This window comes from Platalea leucorodia (assembly GCF_965183815.1).
Source record: "Platalea leucorodia genome assembly, chromosome: 1".
Taxonomy (NCBI): Eukaryota; Metazoa; Chordata; class Aves; order Pelecaniformes; family Threskiornithidae; genus Platalea; species Platalea leucorodia.
Window position 1 is genome coordinate 132,966,752 of NC_138823.1, and position 18,015 is coordinate 132,984,766.

Genomic DNA, 18,015 nt, shown 5'->3' on the forward strand with positions numbered 1-18,015 from the left:
GGTTCCTGGACTTGTGCACTCCCTTCTGAAGTTGAAAATGACATACAGTTTCTCCCCCCTCAAACTGTACTTGTTAAATTTTAAGGTCAATCCTGAGGAAATGCTAAGATAAGCCAAGACTGTGAAGAAGTGTCTGAGATAAAATATTGTTTTGCATGAGAAATCACATGACAATAATTCAAAAGGTCTTGAGTTTGAAGCAGGTGAATTAGTGTCCAGCATGAATGTTGGAGGAGGACCTGAAGCACAGGTTGAATGATGACATAGAGTTTGGTTGCCTTGAACAGGTAGAGCAAGTGGAGGAGCCTTGATTTGCTTTTGTGAATGGTTTGATATGGACATAGGGTTTTTGAAGGGGATGAGTCCATTTTCTGTTCAGAAAACGTTAGCTCAGATTGGCTGGGTTCAGGATGCAACCTTGCAGCCATTTAGAAACTCCGAAGAGAAGTGGCTGGATAGAGGTTTTCCTAGGAAAAAAGCAAGGAATTGCAATGAAGAGTCACTACAGGATTGGTGCGTGTGTGGCTTTTCTGTAGTGACTGTGGTGGGTGTTTCAGTTGAATGGTTTTCCCAGACATGACCTAGCTTTGCTTCTTGGAACTGGCTGCGGTGGACAGCAATGGCTGTGGAGGGGGAGTGGTATACAAGTGCCGATAGCCGATAAAAGGCAGTCTTGGTCAGCCTGTGCAGTACAAGGAGTGACAAGAACTGACTTTATTGGAAGTTGTTTAGAGTCGTTGAGAATCAGCAGCTGATAACAAACTTTGTATTTTGAAATTTAGCTGTTTAGGGTAAATGATGCTCTTAGCCATGACTTTTGGAGCAAACACTGTGAGACAAAGTTTTCTATGACGCCGCATACAGTGGGTCCCCAGTTCTAATTGTGTCTTTTCTGCACTTTTTGCAACACACATACTAACCTCACAGCTATAGTGCTGGCTGACAAAACATGCAAAGCTGGCTACTTCCCCACTGGATAGACTATGGCATTGCTGGGCCTGTTGGAGTGTGTACCAGCAATGCTGTGTGGTGAAGGTGCTGTAACGCACAATCTGGAGATACTTTCGATAAGCAGTTCTAAACAAGTGTGGTATGCATTGCTTGGAGGATGTTACTTTTGAGCGAAACTTTTGGTTCCACCCAGCTGGGAAACTGAGCCTTCTTCTGTCTTGCAAGTCTAATTGAAGTCTAATTGTTGTTGACAAATTTTTTTTTTTTCTCTAGGCTGGTACTGCAGTTGTGGCATATTCGGTACAGGGCTGCATCCAAAATTAACTTGGAAACTAAAATCAGTGAAGAATGCTGCAGTCCTTTTGAGAAACGAGTCTTGGACAGAGCACACAGCACCCAAAATCTGAGATGTGCACAGTTATTGATTTCTAGTTGGAATGGAGGTCTGTGGCTTTGACCTGTTGTAGTGATGCCTCTCCTTTTTTAGTTGGACAAGCATGAGGCTGTCTTGGCAGAAAAAGCAGGATGCTCCTCCTTGTCTTTATTTGGCCAGAGCGGGGGAGCCAGCATGGCAGATCAGGTACTCATGGGAAGCCAGCAGGTTTGCGGAGAGGTGTACAGCAAGCACAGAGCTATGCACAGGTCTGGGAAAACCACCCTTTGCTCTCTGGGACTGTGGGTAGCGAGGAGAAGGCTGGGACTGCCAGGGCATCTCTGTGACCCCATCCCTCCCCTCCTCTCCTGCAAGTGCTTGGGAGGAGGAGGAGGGGGGAGTTGTTCCAACTTGGAAACTGCTCCTGCCACTGTCCTTCCCAGAAACTGGAGAGGGCCTTACAAACCATGCGCACGCTGCTGTGGCGCACGCAATTGCTGAACGTCGTGGTGGGTTATGGAATATTTGGAAGACAGGAGTTCAGAGGGTGAGCAGCAGAGCCTGGAGCCCATGGTTCAGTTTGAACAACCCAACCAGCTGCACGTAAGTACCAGGGCAGCTTGGGACCTGCTTGCCAAAGGGCACCCCCTCTTCTCCCAGTATTGATCCCTGACTGCAACCAGCAGGACGTGCTGACCGTGTCCTTGTGATGTGCTGCCACCTAAATTATGGCTGTAATCTTCAAAAGTTACACCACCTCCTCTTTCCCTCCCAAAATGTTCTAGTGTGTAGGCGTCTAATGCATGCTACAGGATTTGGCTCTACCCAGGATTTTGGAAGGGAAATTTTTCTCAAAGTTGACCTCACATATATGGAGTGGGTGTATATTGTTTTAATATGGGGCTAGGTTTTTATTTTTTATCTTATTTCTTAGCTCAGGAATGAGGTATGTGTGTTGGTTATGTCTCGTGACTGATGGTGTATTTTAAATGCGGGCTGCAATGTGAGGAGCTTAGGATCTGCATCTTTGCAGATATAAGTAGGTATATTACTTTGAGTGTTAAGACAGTAGTGGTCACCTTTTAATTAGAATAGCTGCAAAAATAAATAATTTTTTTACCCTTTCAGTGAAGCACAAAGCTGTGTGTGTGCACACAACATGTATCCTTGATGAATGAATAGGAGTTCACATAACTAATACTTTTACATGCCATCATGGGTCAGGGCTAATGTTGCCATAGGAACGATAATACTGAAAATTCAGTGGTGTATGATTATAACCTAAGATTTATTTTTTTTTTGCTTTGTTTTTATTTTCAGAAATACTAAGGAAAACTATATTTTTGTTTAATGCAAAAAAACATAATTATGCCAAAGAAAAATTAGCATGTATATCTGTCTTCTCAGCATGCAAATGTATCTGTTCAGGGAGGAAAAAAGAAAGGTGCTGTATGTACAAGCTGCATGTGGGAGTGAAATATGTTCTCCATCTAGTGCTTAGTGTCATCGCGCTATCAATGGATGAATGATTTCCAGCACAAGACTCGGTGCTTTTACTGTATTCATTTATCTAGGATGTTTAACCTCCACTAGCATCAGAAGGGAGAAGGCTGGGCAAACACCCTCTCATAGGGAGCTCACGAGAGGACAGCAGTGAGATCTCATTGTGATGGGAGAAACTCAGGTGACTAATTTACAAAATATTTGCTTAAATGTTTCATTTTTATGTAGGGATCCTCTTACTTCTGAGCAGGTGTCATGTGAACATAAGCCAGGCTGCTAGAGATTTTAGCAGAGCATAGGCAGTAGTCGCTGCAGTCTCTTAATTTGTTTTATAAAAAAAAATTCTGAACTACACTATGAGATTCCTGCATACCAGCTCTTGCTGGTGTATGAAAAGGAAACTTTTTCCATTTCCACTAAATATTATTTTTTAAAGACCATTTGAGGGAGGATGGCACCTCTTAATGAGGAAGTCTACTGAATTCTTCTCCATCTTTGTCCTCATTAAGTGATTTTAAGGCTTTTAGCCTTAAAATGTAAAAGATGTTTTGTGGATTGTTTCGGTAGGCACCAGCAGTGCCCTCTGACAGAGGTAATCTGCATGGCCTTTATTAACTTGTGGTCATGGAAGGAGACCCCTGGCCCTGTTTGGGAAGGCAGAGGCCTTTGTGGAAAGGCAGAGGTGGTGTTGCTGTGGTTTGGAGCTGAGTTTCTGAGGTGGTCAGTCAATACACGTATGTGCTTTACAAAAGGAGCTAGATTTAACATGTATTTGGTGGACTGCAACAATGACGATAGTCTTGGCTGAAACAGGTGCCACTAATGCTGTGAAGAACCAGTCACTTGCTTTCCTCTGAGGCTCAGGCTTTCCCAGGAAGCAGGAATGGTTCTTCTGATAGCGAGTGCTGTCCTAGATGCTGTTTTACAGGCATTTTGCATCCATCTAGAAGACAGTTCTTTATCACTTATCTCTCTTCTTCGTTTCTTTTTCCTTCCCCTCCCCCACCCCACCCCGAAGCCATGCCTACATGCCTCTCAAATTTTGGGCTTGTTATGGTGCTGAAGGACTGCTGAGCCATCACCTTGCCTGATTCCAGCCCGATGTTTTGTGCCACAAAATTGATTAAAATGAGTTCAGAACAGTTAAATAACAGTGTATGACAATACTTTAAAAATCTAGCAAAAACTGTCAAATGTTGGAATGTGAAGGCCAGGCTCAACAGCCAAAGTGACTTTTCAAAAGCTGTGGGCTTGTGTCTTCTGTAAGAAAGGCACCGGAACTGTGTATATGCTGCATCGCTGAAAATTAGTTATCTTGGCATTCCCCTGTGTGTGCCCAGATCAGTGCAGAGTGTGGGACCACCTACCCAGAAAATGTCAGTTCCACAAAAGTCTTGGGAGAGCAGTGTTTAATTACTGACTCTTCTTCTGACTTCTTGTCACTTGAACAAGTCCAATTATAAAACAAGTCTGCCTATAAAATATGGAGAACTCTCTCAGAGGGTGAATAAGTTATTTTAAAGTTTTCTCTATAAATATCTAAGCTAACTTAAATAGGTGATACTATTGTAGTATCTCTAGTATACTACAGAATCTAGTATACAGTACTACAGATACTGTAGTATCTCTAGTATCTAACTAGAGAAGTGAACTTCAAAGCAGGTTTGCCTTCAACTACTTGCTCAAAAACAACCCATCCAATATCTTTTAGTGTGTTATTTTTCCATGTCATCATATGGCTTAGGTGGCCAGGGATTGTTCACTGCTGACATAATTGATTTTCCGCAATGGCAAATGAACTTTTCTCAGTTTGCTTTGAATATAAGGTACTTATAGTCACATAGAATCATTTAGCAATTTACAAATTGTTCTTAAGTAGAAAAATTCCAACCTTCTTTCCAGGAAGAATATGGTGTATATATATGCCAATTGTTGCTGTATAATGTTTGTTGTGAAAACATGATAGGTATGTAGCTTGGTTGCAAACAAAAAGCCTAGTCTTTTCCTCCCCTACCACTTCTAAGGAAGCGTAAGAAGTCTCATGCACTGATTTAATGTAATGTTAATGCTGGGATTCTGGTCTAAGAAGTTTTAAAGCCAGAGGAGATTGAAGCATTTTGGGAAAGAAACAATGTCTGAACTTGTCGAATGAATGTGTGGAAGGGAATGAGTTGGGATGGATGTCAGTCTGGAGCATACCAGCATGTTCGCGAAATCGTTGGTGCTCATCTCTCCAACACCTTGAGGTTTGATTCCAAAAGAAACTGGGCTTGTGCAATTGCACTGTCTGGTGCTGCGCTTCCCTCCCTGGTACCAATTCAGTTTTTTGACTGATTTCAGTAGAACTCAACCCAGAAATAGAGGTCTCGGATATTTGCAACCAACAAGAACATAGTACGTTCAGGTTGCACAAAAAGGGAAGGCTCCAGATCCCTTTCCCAGATAGGATCTCCATGGAAAGAGACTTCAGCGAAATGCCTTTCAGGCATTAGAAATCTATGCAGAAACTAAAACTTGAGAGACAAATCCATAGCAACACAAGTTTCACTAGTCTGGCTGCTCACTGCCTTTACTGTTTTGTAAACATGGTTTTCTGTGTAATAAAATGCTCTTCAAAATCCATGGAGTAAAAGTTGAGAAATGTCAGCTTTGAAATAGCCTCAGCAAATTTTAATCCAGCTCTCTTTTACCATATGCTGTAAGAAGTTCTTCAGTTATGGGAGCAATTACACTCCTGCCCTGCTCCCAAAGGACCTGTCTCATTTGGTGAACAGAAGTACTTAATGAGCAGTGATCAGTTATTTAATATTTTGCTTTCATTGTTGTTCATTGGCATTGGCTTGGGCCTTATTTATTACCAGCCCTTATTAAACACTGCTCCAAAGACACAAATTACTTGTTTTCTCATAAGCTCTTTACTGTGTTACTGGAGTATTTCGAGGATGCTGGTTCAATCCCTGGGAGATGAGGGGTGCCTTATCCTCAGCACCCATATACCACTTCCTACCTGTTAAGCTGCTGCTCAGCTTAAATGGCTGCTTGAGACCCAGACTGTCAAGTGAGACACCCGGGAGATGAGTAGTACTTTTCACTAGCTGCCCTTGAAAATTAAGGCAATTGGCTAGCATCGTCCTTTATCTCTGCAGTAGAGGCAGGAGTAAAAGCATTGCTGAGGGTAACGTTTAGTAAACTGGCAGCAACCACCTGCAAATGTGTGTGAATGGAGGGGACTGGGTTAAGTTTCTGAGTTTCAGAGGGCTTGTTCCAGAGTATATGGTTATTGGAGCTTTTTTAACAAAAATGGTGGTAGGTTCTTTGAGATGGAAACCTCCTCCTTCTCACTACTGTTTTTAATTTAAATTTTGTTTTTAAGCAAAATCTATCAGTAATCTTTGGTCCAAGATTAAGCCTGGCATTTATAAAGTACCCCAAATCAATGCATATTTCAGTGATATCAATGTATTGTATCGCTGATAATCTGAATAATATGCCTTCTGTAGTGAAACTTGAAATGTCTTTCTTGGGCAAATGTGTTAATTTTATACCACTAGCTTACCAGTGTGCTGCATGTAGCTTAGCTATTCCTACTGTTTCCCAGATCTTTAATTGTATTAACTCTATTCTGTTTGTGAGTGAAGATCCTCTACCCTCCAGAAATCTGTCATTTTTAAGTTTAGATTTGTGATCCGTCTGTGAAGAGGTGGAGACCAGCAGGTCAGGTGGACTTGCAAACTTGGCCCCACCTTGGTTAGAAAGAGGGGCCGCGCTGAGGAAGAGGGGAGAGCTGAGCAACCGGGTGGCTATTCAGCGTGACAGACCACTGTGCCAGTGCCTTGTGTGCATTTGGGCATTATCCCTCTGTGATATTTAACAGAGGGCTCTGCTTTGCCTAAAAGCACAAGAGACCTTGAAACACTGTTTAAATGCCTTCTAATACCTTTGCATCTATGGAGAGTTTAACAGACGCGTTGGCTTTAATTTCCTGGTTAACTTTTAAACCTGCTTACAACATGACTGGTTGGTAAGTTGCAAGGTGCTGTTGTGGTCTGCTAAGTGGTGTTTCAAATGCCATTGACTGGCTTTGAAAGCTTTCTTTCCTGCTGAGAATGAACCAGGAGCTTTTTTTTTTTTTTTTTTTTCTTTCTCCTCCCTGTCATAGGTATGTCAGTTATTGCAAAAACTCCAGCCAAATAGCTGTGCTGGCAAAAACCCTAACAAAGGTGCTGTGATGGCAGCTAAAAAGTTTTCCCTCTGGTGTAGATTTAATTCTATTTGAGAAACTGATTTAAACTAAATCAGGCAAAAGAATGCTTTTGAGTGTATAAGCTCTGTTTCCTGTGAGGTTTTGCTGATAGGGTTGCACTAGTAAAACCTTTTAAAGTGCACAAAGCCCAAAGCAAGGAAGAACTAACTTGTAGTCCTTAATATGGTGACTTAAAAAGAAGAAAAGAAAAAAAAAAAAAAAAAAAGGAAAAAAAAAAGAAAAGCTGTGTAATCAAAATCTTGACTGAAGAATTTTGAATGTAACCTTTCATCTTGAAACCAGTTTTTAGCTTTGTCATGTGATTTAGAAAGAGCAGAAGTCTATATCTGAATGGCTTGTCATTTCATAAGGCTTTGCATGTGATTTGTGGTTTTTTTTTTCCCCCCATCTCTCCTTCCCTTTGCAAATAAACAGAGCAATAGAAAAACTGAACGGGTTTCAGCTTGAAAACTATTCCTTGAAAGTTGCATACATCCCTGATGAAATGGCAGCCCAGCAACCTCCGCAACAACATCCCCAGGGAAGACGTGGATTTGGACAGAGGGGTCCTCCAAGGCAAGGGTCACCCGGTGCAACCACAAGGCAGAAACCACAGTCGGACGTTCCTCTACGGATGCTGGTTCCCACGCAGTTCGTAGGAGCCATTATTGGGAAAGAAGGAGCGACAATCAGAAACATTACAAAGCAGACACAGTCCAAGTAAGTTATTTTACAAAACTGTAATTGTAAGCTTGTGTCCTCATCTCTCATGTAAACGGAAACTTGTAAAACTTCACAACTAACCTGTGTGGTCAGAGAGCAAACGAAGATAACTGTGAACAGGAAATCTTTTGCAAGACTTATTTAAGGACTGGATTCTGTCCTTGACACATGTTCAAATACCAGCTGACTTTTTTCATTTTTTTTACAAAGGGAGAAACTAGGCAATGCTAGTAGGATGGTACTTGATGCCAGAGAGTTTGCTTACAGATGTACTAAGGTTCTGACACAAAAAGTGAAAGAGCTGTAATATGTTGGTCTGTGGGACATAGAGTCAGCGTGGTGACATATCCAAGTCTTTAAGTGTTTATTCTATCTTTAGTTTAATTTAGGGCATTCTTAGGATTTATAAGTGTTTTCAATTCAAGGGGGGGGTGGGGGCACGGAAGAAAAAATAACCTTCCTATCTCCCCTCACTACTCCTTGCACCTCACCCCCATGTGTTTCTGGTGAATACATTTGTTGCTATCAAGTTGCAGACCACACCAAAACACAGATTAAGGAAATGCATGGGAGGCAAAAAGCAAGCTTCTAAGTGACCTAAGCAGCTTAGAGCACTAGGGTCTGGAGATGCTGCAAGAGATTGTTTTCAGTGCGTGTTAAATCCCTACTCACAAGGAAGAGCTCAGTGCAGATGCAGAGGGAGGTGGGGATCGTATTCAAAGTATTCTTCCAGGATACCCCTACAAATGGAGAGTGAAAGATGCTGTCTTCAGCAGTACACTGGCATGAGCCCCCAGCTCTGTAGTTACAGCAGGCGGGACTGGTACGTGAGCTGTATGTGAAGGGTGTGAGGGTGGGTGGCTTCGGTTTTGAGAGTAGCTAATGAGGATAAGGGAATCCTCTCTAATTACACCCCCCACTCCCCACAAACAAACAGGCTCCCCCTCCCTGCTCAAACCCAGGATTATCATGATGCGCCTTTCAACCTCTCATTAGCATGCTGTAACCCAGGAGACTATTTGCTGTGTTTAACAACACAGATTTAAGAGATTTGTGGTGTCCTGACAAGACTTGGTTGTAGTTTGCCTATGGGCAACTGATTTTTTAGGTGATATCTAAAATGTCTAATTCTTGGACTAAAAAAATCCTGGAAGATTGGTGTAAGGAAAGCTTTTATCTCTTAAAAGAAGGTTGGATAGAGCAGAAATAATCACAGGTTGCTAACTTTACAGATACATGACTTCAAGAATGGTCTTTTCATTGTCTTGGGGATAAAAAAAGAAATGTCATCTACTTCCAGTTGTACCAAGGATTGCCATGGGCTTATTAAAAAATATTGCATCATGGAACAAAAGGAATTTTCAATATCAGAAAGAACAGGAAAAATAAGGGGGTTTATTGAAAAGCAGCATGGTTGGTGGTTAAGTCTGGAAACAGCTATGATTTGGGGGAGAGAGGAGGAAGCAAAAAGCAGAGGTGGAAAGAGTATGTGACCTGCAGTTACTGGCAGAGGACAAATAATATCCAAGGCATTGTCTTGATGAGGGTCATAATTGTTTTTTTTTTAAATTCCTAGGGCTACACAAACCATAGCGTAGAATAAGGCTAGTAGTTTTTAGGTGATAGAGAGTGGAGCTTAGAGAAAAGGTAATGTCAAGAAAAATTTTAGGCTTAAAAAAAGCATAGCAAAGTAATCCTGAGGATGAATGTAAGTACTATGATGCTACTTGCTGGTAGAGAAGTGCTAGGAAACTCTGCTGCTGAGGTCATTATAAAAGACAAGGTGGGACAAAGCCTGACTGTACTGTACCGGACCTGCACAGTCATCATCAGTGGAGTGACTGGGCTGGTGATAGAGTATTGGGAAAGCTTGATGAAATGTTGTCTTCAGTGGTTTACCAGATTGTCTATCTAACAACTCCCCTGAATATCTTGATGAGAGTTTAATGTGGAAAGGAGATTCCAGTGTCCACAAAGATGGGGTTTAGCTGGTAAAATCAGGATAGGAGGAGCTCTTTATAACACAAAAAAAATAGTATTTAGGAGATGTTTAAGTAGTTGTATACTTTGCAAAATTACACCACTTAAATGTAGTCAGTGTTAGCTCAAAATAAATTAGTTTTATGAGAGTTGGAAATATGCAAGGCTTACCATACAGTACATGGTTACAGGTAGTGTTTTCCCTTCTTTCAAGAATTGATATTCATCGTAAAGAGAATGCAGGTGCTGCTGAGAAACCAATTACCATCCACTCAACTCCTGAAGGCTGCTCAACGGCTTGTAAAATTATTATGGAGATCATGCAAAAGGAAGCTCAAGATACTAAATTGTGAGTAAAAGGCATTTCATTGTGGAGGCATTAAAAATTCTGAATTCTTGTTGACTCCATTTAAAGATGTAGTCTTTAAGAACTGTTAATGAGTGAATCTTTGTTGCCATTATCCATATTTAAGTAGGTAAAGGAACTAAGACTTTTTGCCTTCAGGACAGTCTACTTGCTTAATTAGCCCCAGCACATATCTACATTTTCAGCCATTGTATGGCTGTGATTGAGGTGAACGGGAGCAAATACTGAAGTTTCTTGAGCAACTAACAGCTTTTAATCGGAGTGAGCATAACAAGTTGTGAGCTCCCACTAAAAGATTAAAGGTATATTTCTTCCTTCCTAACAGCTCTTGCTACTTCAGCCTGACTTTTATTTAGCAGGTATGTTATAGTGAAGATATAGATGATAGTGCTGAAATGTGCATTGCACTTGGACTCATTCTGCATCTAGTATAAACGTGTAAGTGAATGGGAGTTGTAGACATTTCTATGAAAATAAAATTTATCCATAACTTGCATTAAAAACTTGCGCTTTGGTCTCCAAAAATCTCACTGGATGTAACCTCCATTACAGTACAGAAGAAATTCCCTTGAAGATATTGGCACATAACAACTTTGTTGGCCGACTTATTGGCAAAGAAGGAAGAAACCTGAAGAAAATTGAACAGGACACAGATACTAAAATCACAATATCTCCGTAAGTTTTCGGTGGCCTAATCTTTTGGTGAGGTGTCTCAAATAGCAGCAGTGCTGCTGAGGTACATTCAGGTACAGAGTTCTTGCAAAAATATTATGTCTGTTTTGAAGGCTGAGACAACAGCCTTCCAAAGGCCTGCAGGCCTTTCTATATTGTGGATTCAACTGTTACTTAAACTCAGTCAAGTTTAATGTAAACAGTGAGTCTGCATTGTAAACTCAGCCTAAAAATAACATAGGCTATGTGGAGCCTGTGTTAGACCGTGTTTTAAGTGTCGGTTGTTTTTAACGTATTATACCATATGTAATGGCGAGTGTTTTAAACTATAAGCCTGGATCAGTTCTGAGCTATGTGTGAAAATGAGTGAAACTAGTGATGTTTTAGTTTCTGGTGTAGATTAGATTTTTGGACAAGAGGGAAGGAAACAAAGCAAACAAATACTGAAAAGAGTATTTTTAGTAGCAGTTCTGTCCCTCTTGGCCACCAGCAGCCAAACTGGGACACATTGACTAGTCTTCTTCAAAGTAATAGCTTTTGGTCTGTGAGTTTGTGAAGGCAACTGAGACCTGTTCAAATTTAGCTGAGATTAAACAGGAGTTTTCTCCTTCACCAGAAATCTGCAAATCAGTGATTAGATCAACACCTCTGTAGAAGCTTGGCTGTTAATAGTAGTTTTACCCTGGAGCGAGATCTTCAGAGAACCTCCTGTTCTGAATAACAAATACTCTGGCATGAACTTCCAAGCATTTGAGGGCATCTTGGACTTAGGCTGTAGCCAGAAAGGATGAGAATAAGGCTTACAGGTTGTAGGAAAGGGAGAAAGTTTGGAAGACACATGAAGATGTATGAAGAGGTGTGAATACATGCAGGAGACAAAAAAAAAAAGTGTATTGCAGAAAATAGCTCAAATGAAGGGAAGGAACCTACAAGTGAATGAGGTTCCTCAAAAAGAGGAAATTAAAAATTGTATGAAAGAACCTGAGACCTTCCTGAAGGTATGTAAATATTTATGAACTAGTCTGAGGAAAAGAAGCGAATCAATTGGAGAAAAAGCACCCAAATAAGTGTCTTTCAAGAACAGATTTTGTAAGGCCAGCATGCTCTCTTAAATGTGTTGGCATAAACATTTTCTTTGCAAACAGTACACAGACTGTCAATGCTATTTCTTAAAGGAAAAAAAATACGTACCGGGTAAATGGGATAATGGTCTCCATTCCATGAAACCAACTTGTCTTTATTGACGATGACACAAATAACACATTGTTTGTAAACACTTGCAGAGTATTTTTTCATTTAGCAAGTTAATGATTTATTTGTATTAAAATCTTGGCCTCAAGATTATACTTGCCATGCTATGGCTGAAATAGCCCCATGAAGTCGCCCGGTTTAATCGGTACATAACAGAGAGCATATATGTCCATTGATTCTGCTTTGTCTAATTAGTCTTTCTCCTGATCTCTTCATTTAGGCTTTTTGGTAAGCTTGTCCATAAAGTTAAAGTAAGGCAGCCGGTTTGGGAAAGTGTTTCCTCTCTTCTTTGGGGTGTTCTCCACCACTTTCCTTCCTGAGGCAGTAACTCAGTGCTCGCACACTGGAAACTTAAGGATTGCTTTGTGGATGCATTTCCTGCTTGTTGCTGCTTAAGTGAGATGCGCAGGTTGCCACGCTGCCTGCTGTGCAAGAAAGCAAGCCTTGCATGCTTCCTCCTCTCTCCTTCCTGCCATGGGCTTCCTCACCCCCCTCCTGCATCCTGCTCAGACTTTTTTTTTTTTTGTCTTCACCCCTTCAACTCACCTTTTCTCAGTACATGGATATGTCATGGCTTCCCAGTCTGTTTCTTCCATTTTACCATAGTAGGTCAGCATTTGTTACCTAACAAAGCACTAGTTTAATGCTGTAACCCTTCCATTTTCCCTGAGGAGTTACTAGTGTTTCGCAGCAAATGTTGACTTGCACACAGCTTTTGGTTTTTCTGTTATGAGGATTTGGAGGCTCTCCTGCAGTTTCACTGAGGGTTGGGCTTTTTTCCCCTCCTTCCTTAAGGAATCCACTATTCTTCTCAAGGAAAAGAAAGTTTCTTATGGTCTGTGTTTCTGAGATGTCTAAAATGTCTGAAGCCCTTTCTCTGTTGGTAGGGCTGGTGTGGAGTGTGAAGCTGAACGGTGCTGCACTGCTCTGCAGCTCATGTTCCTATGGAGTGTGATGGTTTCCATCTTGTGTTGCACCTAAGCACATCTCAACCATCTGATGCCAAACCTCGCTGCGGTGGTTTTTGTTGCGTTTGCTGTGAGGACAGAGTTTCTCCAGATTCTCTGAGAACTGTGTTTGAGCCCTGTTATGAATTGATACTACGCTCTTTGGAGGGCAAACTTGAGACGCTCGGATGTCATCGCACTCGAATGATAAACCTAGATTACGCTCTGTTGTTTGCTAATTAATTACGCTTCTGTTTCATTTGCAGATTGCAGGACTTGACACTCTATAATCCGGAAAGGACCATTACAGTTAAAGGCAGTATTGAAACTTGTGCCAAGGCTGAGGAAGAAATAATGAAGAAAATCAGGGAGTCCTATGAAAATGATATTGCTGCTATGAATGTGAGTTGTCTTGTGGCATGGGCCCTTTCTGGAACTACAACCACGGAAAGATTTTAGGTGTGAGGGACCTCTGGAGGCCACCTGGCCCAGCTGGGGGGGGTTGCTCAATATAGGGCCTGGTTCAAAGTTAAATGAGGTTGTGTAGGGACTTGTCCCCTCTTGAACATCATCATGGGTAGAAAGTCCACAGTCTCTGTGGGCAGCCTGTGCCCTGTCTCACTGCTTTCATGGTGAAAATTTCTTTCCTAATATCACGTCAGAATTCCTCTGTTGCAACCTCTCTCTGCCTCTTGTATTAAGTCGTGGGGCTTGGGTGAGGTTTTTTATTATTTATTTATGTACCTATGCTATTTTATTGAAGGCTTTTTCTGGTTTGTTTTGAGCAGTGGAACTGAGAAATTGATTTAGATTGAGGAAATGAACAAGCATTTCACTTTTTTCCTTGTTGCAAAAACCTAAAGGAATGTGTGTTTATGTACTATCTGGTTTATGTGCTCTAGTTTGTATATGTTTCTTAAAGTAGTGATTCCCAGTCTCTTCATGTTAAAAGCATAACGACTGCTTTTATTTAATTTAAGAAGGCTTTATTAAGGTTTTTCTTGATATAGATGATAAAGGCATTTAGTTATTCAAAGATGATTGGTGATTATATAATAAAAACAACACACCTCATTAGTTTGCCAAAGTATTAGTAATGCATATTGAGAAACGATAGAGATTTTTGATAAGCTATGGAGAGCTTTTTGTGTGTGTATCCAAATCTTATTGTCTAGAATCAGACTGGAAATATTTTTTCAGTTTATAGTAGTCTCTCTGATTTTCTAGAAATGGCTGTTCTTCATGGTTTTCCTACCAGCTGGAGAGAATATTCTCCCCACTTTTCCCCTCCCTCCCATACCATAAGCAAATTGCAGGACACAAACTACACATGAGGACACAATCAAATATTTTATAGTGGTACATTTTTGCTTCATATAGTGAGCAGGAACATGGGGTGAGCTTGTGGCTGCTCTGCTGTTTGGCAAAAGTGTGGTAAGCAGAAACCTACCTCTGTTACTGGATGGATTTCAGGTTTAGTTTGTAGTGATTATTAGGGTAGTTTTTTAGTTGGTGAAATTTTGGGGTTTTTTTGGTGTCTCATGATTGGCTGATCTTGATGGCCTGAGATGGTGTCTGTCTCTAGCTGAGGTATTTCTAAAGCACAGTTGTATTACTGGGCAATGATCTAGAAAAGTGAAAAAGGGTATTGACAAGTTTTGTATCACGGACAAGAAATGCTTTCTACCACGTGATGCTGCCACTGTTCTCAGGTGTGGTCAAGTAAGGGACATGCAACTTTATAGTTGATGCTTTGCCAGCAAACGCTGGGGATATCTTCATCTTTTGCAAGGCATGGGAGGGAAAGGATATGGGAAGGAAGATGGGATTATAGCGTGGCATATACCCACCGTGTACAAAAAGTCAGGGCTTGTGCATGGGCTTTCTCTATTTCTACAGGGCTGTCTTTTTAGTATAAAGCCAAAATTATTGTTTTATTTCTCTGATAAGTATGTTCACTCTGAAAGCAAATTGTACTATTGCCTGAATTTCTTTTTATAAAGTTTGTCATATGTTTCACTGATTAAGTTGCAGCAAGTGATTCCCAGCTGCCTTTCCTACTATGTGTTTTTAATGTTATTGGTCTGTGCATATGTCTGGGAAATAGGTTTGAAGCAGAGTCCTTGGGGTAATGGAGATGAAAAATTTTTTTCAAAACAACAGTGACATCTTCTCAAAAGGTTAATAGCCTATGCCAACTAGGATTTTGATTAAAGTTAATAACCAGGATTGTAAATCTTAACTCTTTTGCCATTGCAGCTTCAAGCACATTTAATTCCTGGATTAAATCTGAATGCCTTGGGTCTGTTCCCACCTTCTTCTTCAGGAATACCACCTCCCGCAATGAGTGTTGCCTCCGCTGCTGCTGCTGCTTCATATCCACCATTCGGGGTAAGAGAAGTCTCTGATTTTTGGATGGTTAGTGGATGGTGATATTAATCTGTACAATGCTGCTGTTCAAAACTGATCAGTTTGCTGTATTTTTGTCAAATTATCTCAAAGATCTGGGGATGGTGTTTTAGTAGCTGTGGTCTGTCAGTTTTCTAAATGTTGTCTGTCTTCCTGCTTGCATACTGAAAATATTTAATGTGGCTGCAGTTGGGAGCAGGCATTTGTTGGTCATTTAGTGAAATGCTCAGTGAAACCAGAAAATAGTGTTTCTTAGAAAAGTGTTAGATCCTATTTCCTAGAGAACTTGAATTATTACATAAAGAAACCTCATATGAAATGGAATTTTAAAACTGGTGGAATTTCCAATTAATGATGCTAGTCTGCAATTGTATTCCTGTTGATATGGAAGGAAAAAAAATGACCTCTTGTCATAAAGCGGGAATCTATATGTAGCTAAAATGTTTGTTTGAATATAGTAGTTTTATAAATGTACAAGCCCTGTTGAAATGCAGTCTTGCTAAATATATAGGATTTAAATTACATGGATTAATCTCCAGAAAGCTGTGATTTACCTGACACATTGCTCTCTAAGAAATGTCTGAAAAAGTTCAATAGAATCTTATTCAAATTCTGTGCTGATGTAAGTAATCGTAAATGAGGTCTTTTGCTATGGAGCAGAAATAATTTGTTGTATCAGAAAGCTCTAGAGTCTTTCTGGAAAGAGATGGTTCTCTGCTAGTCAAGAAAAGATAATCTCATTACACAGAGAAGCTGATTTTTCATCTCTTCCCTGTTTCTGGTGGTGGTAGTTGTTAGCAACTCAATGGAAGATGAATTTTCAAAATGAACTCTAACAAGTGGATGACAGAGCTTTACAAACTCTGACATGGCTGACTTGGCCCTCTTCTTTGCTCAACAGTAACATCTAGAGAGCTATGTCTGAGACTTTTCATAAGCTAGAAAAGTGAAAATGCAGCCCTGCACACTGAACTTTATCAAATAACTCAAGTGGGTCTATATATATTGCACTACAGGGAAGTTGTTGCCTAAATATTTTTCCCAGAGGAAGAAGCCAAGAAAATGTCACTGCAAGGAACAGGAAAAATTCCACACTCATAGCATTGTTTGTGGGAATGAACAACTTGGGTGTTATGAATGTATTATAAACTATATTGAGTATAATAGTGGCTTTATCAGGAAAAAGTGCTCCAATGAAAACTACAATGGAAATATGTTTATACTCGGTTAGTTTACTGCTAATAGCAGTGCCTCTGTTTATGACAAACAAATTCTCTCCCTCTGCACTTTAATTAGAGTGGCAGACTAAACTAAAAAAAACCAAACAAACAAACAGAAAAACAAAACAAACAAAAACAAACAAACAAACAAAACCCCAACAGGTTTCTGCTTCATTGTATTGTATAAAATGCCATCTGTGGTAATGGATTGCCTCAATTTATTTCTTCTTTTTTAAGAGAAACTAGAGGTGATTTATTAACAGTATATAACTTTCTTTAGTTGTAATGAGAAGTGTAGCTTTTTCTTTCTTTTTTACTGCAGATCTGCAAACTGCTTTGCTATTCTTGAGATTCATACTATAAGCCTACAGTTCTTCTCACTTGGTTTATTTTAATTTCTTTCCCATGTCTTCCTTTTGTTGTGTTTCTTTCTTGCTTTTGCTTTAAATATGTACCTCAATGGTGCTAAATTTGGTGATATCAATCTTATTCCTGTCTGTCCCTCTGTTGCTAGTGTACCTTTATCCCCCCCAGATGCACCTTTTTCGGCCTGCTAGGATCTCTGGCAGTTTCCAGATTTCTGGAAATAGGATAGTGGCAACATCTGGAAAAAGGCATCAAGAAACAAGTGTCATTGTGTAAAAGTATAGAAACTCTGCAGCTGGAAGGACCACACTGTCTGAACTCTCTTGCTCCTGTTCATGCTGTTTGCTCAGTTCTCTGAATAAGCTCTCGTTCCAGATAGTCTAGATGTATGACAAGCTAACATGCAAAAAGAAAGGATAAACTCACAGATTTGGAGGTTAAACACTGATGGCTTTTGTGGAGGTTGGGGGCGGTACCAAGACAGCCCCTGAACCTGATACTTAAGGGCTTCTGAAACAAATGCATGAAGAATTGAAATGATCTCGCCTTTTCTTACTTACATGTGACCTTATCTGGAAAAGAAGAGGTGGTTCTGTGGGCCTCAGGCAAGTCAGCCCCTCAGATTACTTGGAGTAGCTGTTCCTCTCTGGGGAGAGGAAAGCAAGGAAAAGTATGAGTTTATCTTTTAATGGATGTAGTTTTCCAGAAAACAAGTGTTTCCATTTTTCATTTTTTTACTTTTTTGGACAAAGACTTTTAAATCTTGCTTGTGTATGAAGTTAGTTTCTGTAATTTCTGAGTTTTACTCCTCTCCTCATTTTTTTTTCTCTAGTAGAACAATTTTTAAGACACTGATCAAATAGGGTATTAGGGCATGTAGAAGTAGAAAGAGCAAAAGAAAAGGGCTGGCTGTATTTTGCAGAAGAAATGGAGACAATTTGAAAGGCTAAAGGCAACCACAGAGGGGGATTTAGGAGAGCTCATAAGGGATTTAAAAAATAAAATAAAAT

At 40.3% G+C, this 18,015-nt stretch overlaps 1 protein-coding gene across 1 annotated transcript in view; it reads left to right on the forward strand.

Annotated features, from left to right (window-relative positions):
* Positions 1-18,015, forward strand: part of IGF2BP3 (insulin like growth factor 2 mRNA binding protein 3) — a 114,609-nt gene that overhangs the window by 72,273 nt on the left and 24,321 nt on the right. Inside the window, exons 6-10 of the mRNA XM_082336322.1 lie at positions 7,506-7,790; positions 9,988-10,122; positions 10,693-10,815; positions 13,277-13,412; positions 15,270-15,401. Coding sequence (XP_082192448.1) covers positions 7,506-7,790; positions 9,988-10,122; positions 10,693-10,815; positions 13,277-13,412; positions 15,270-15,401 — 811 coding nt within the window. The remainder of the gene's footprint in view (positions 1-7,505; positions 7,791-9,987; positions 10,123-10,692; positions 10,816-13,276; positions 13,413-15,269; positions 15,402-18,015) is intronic.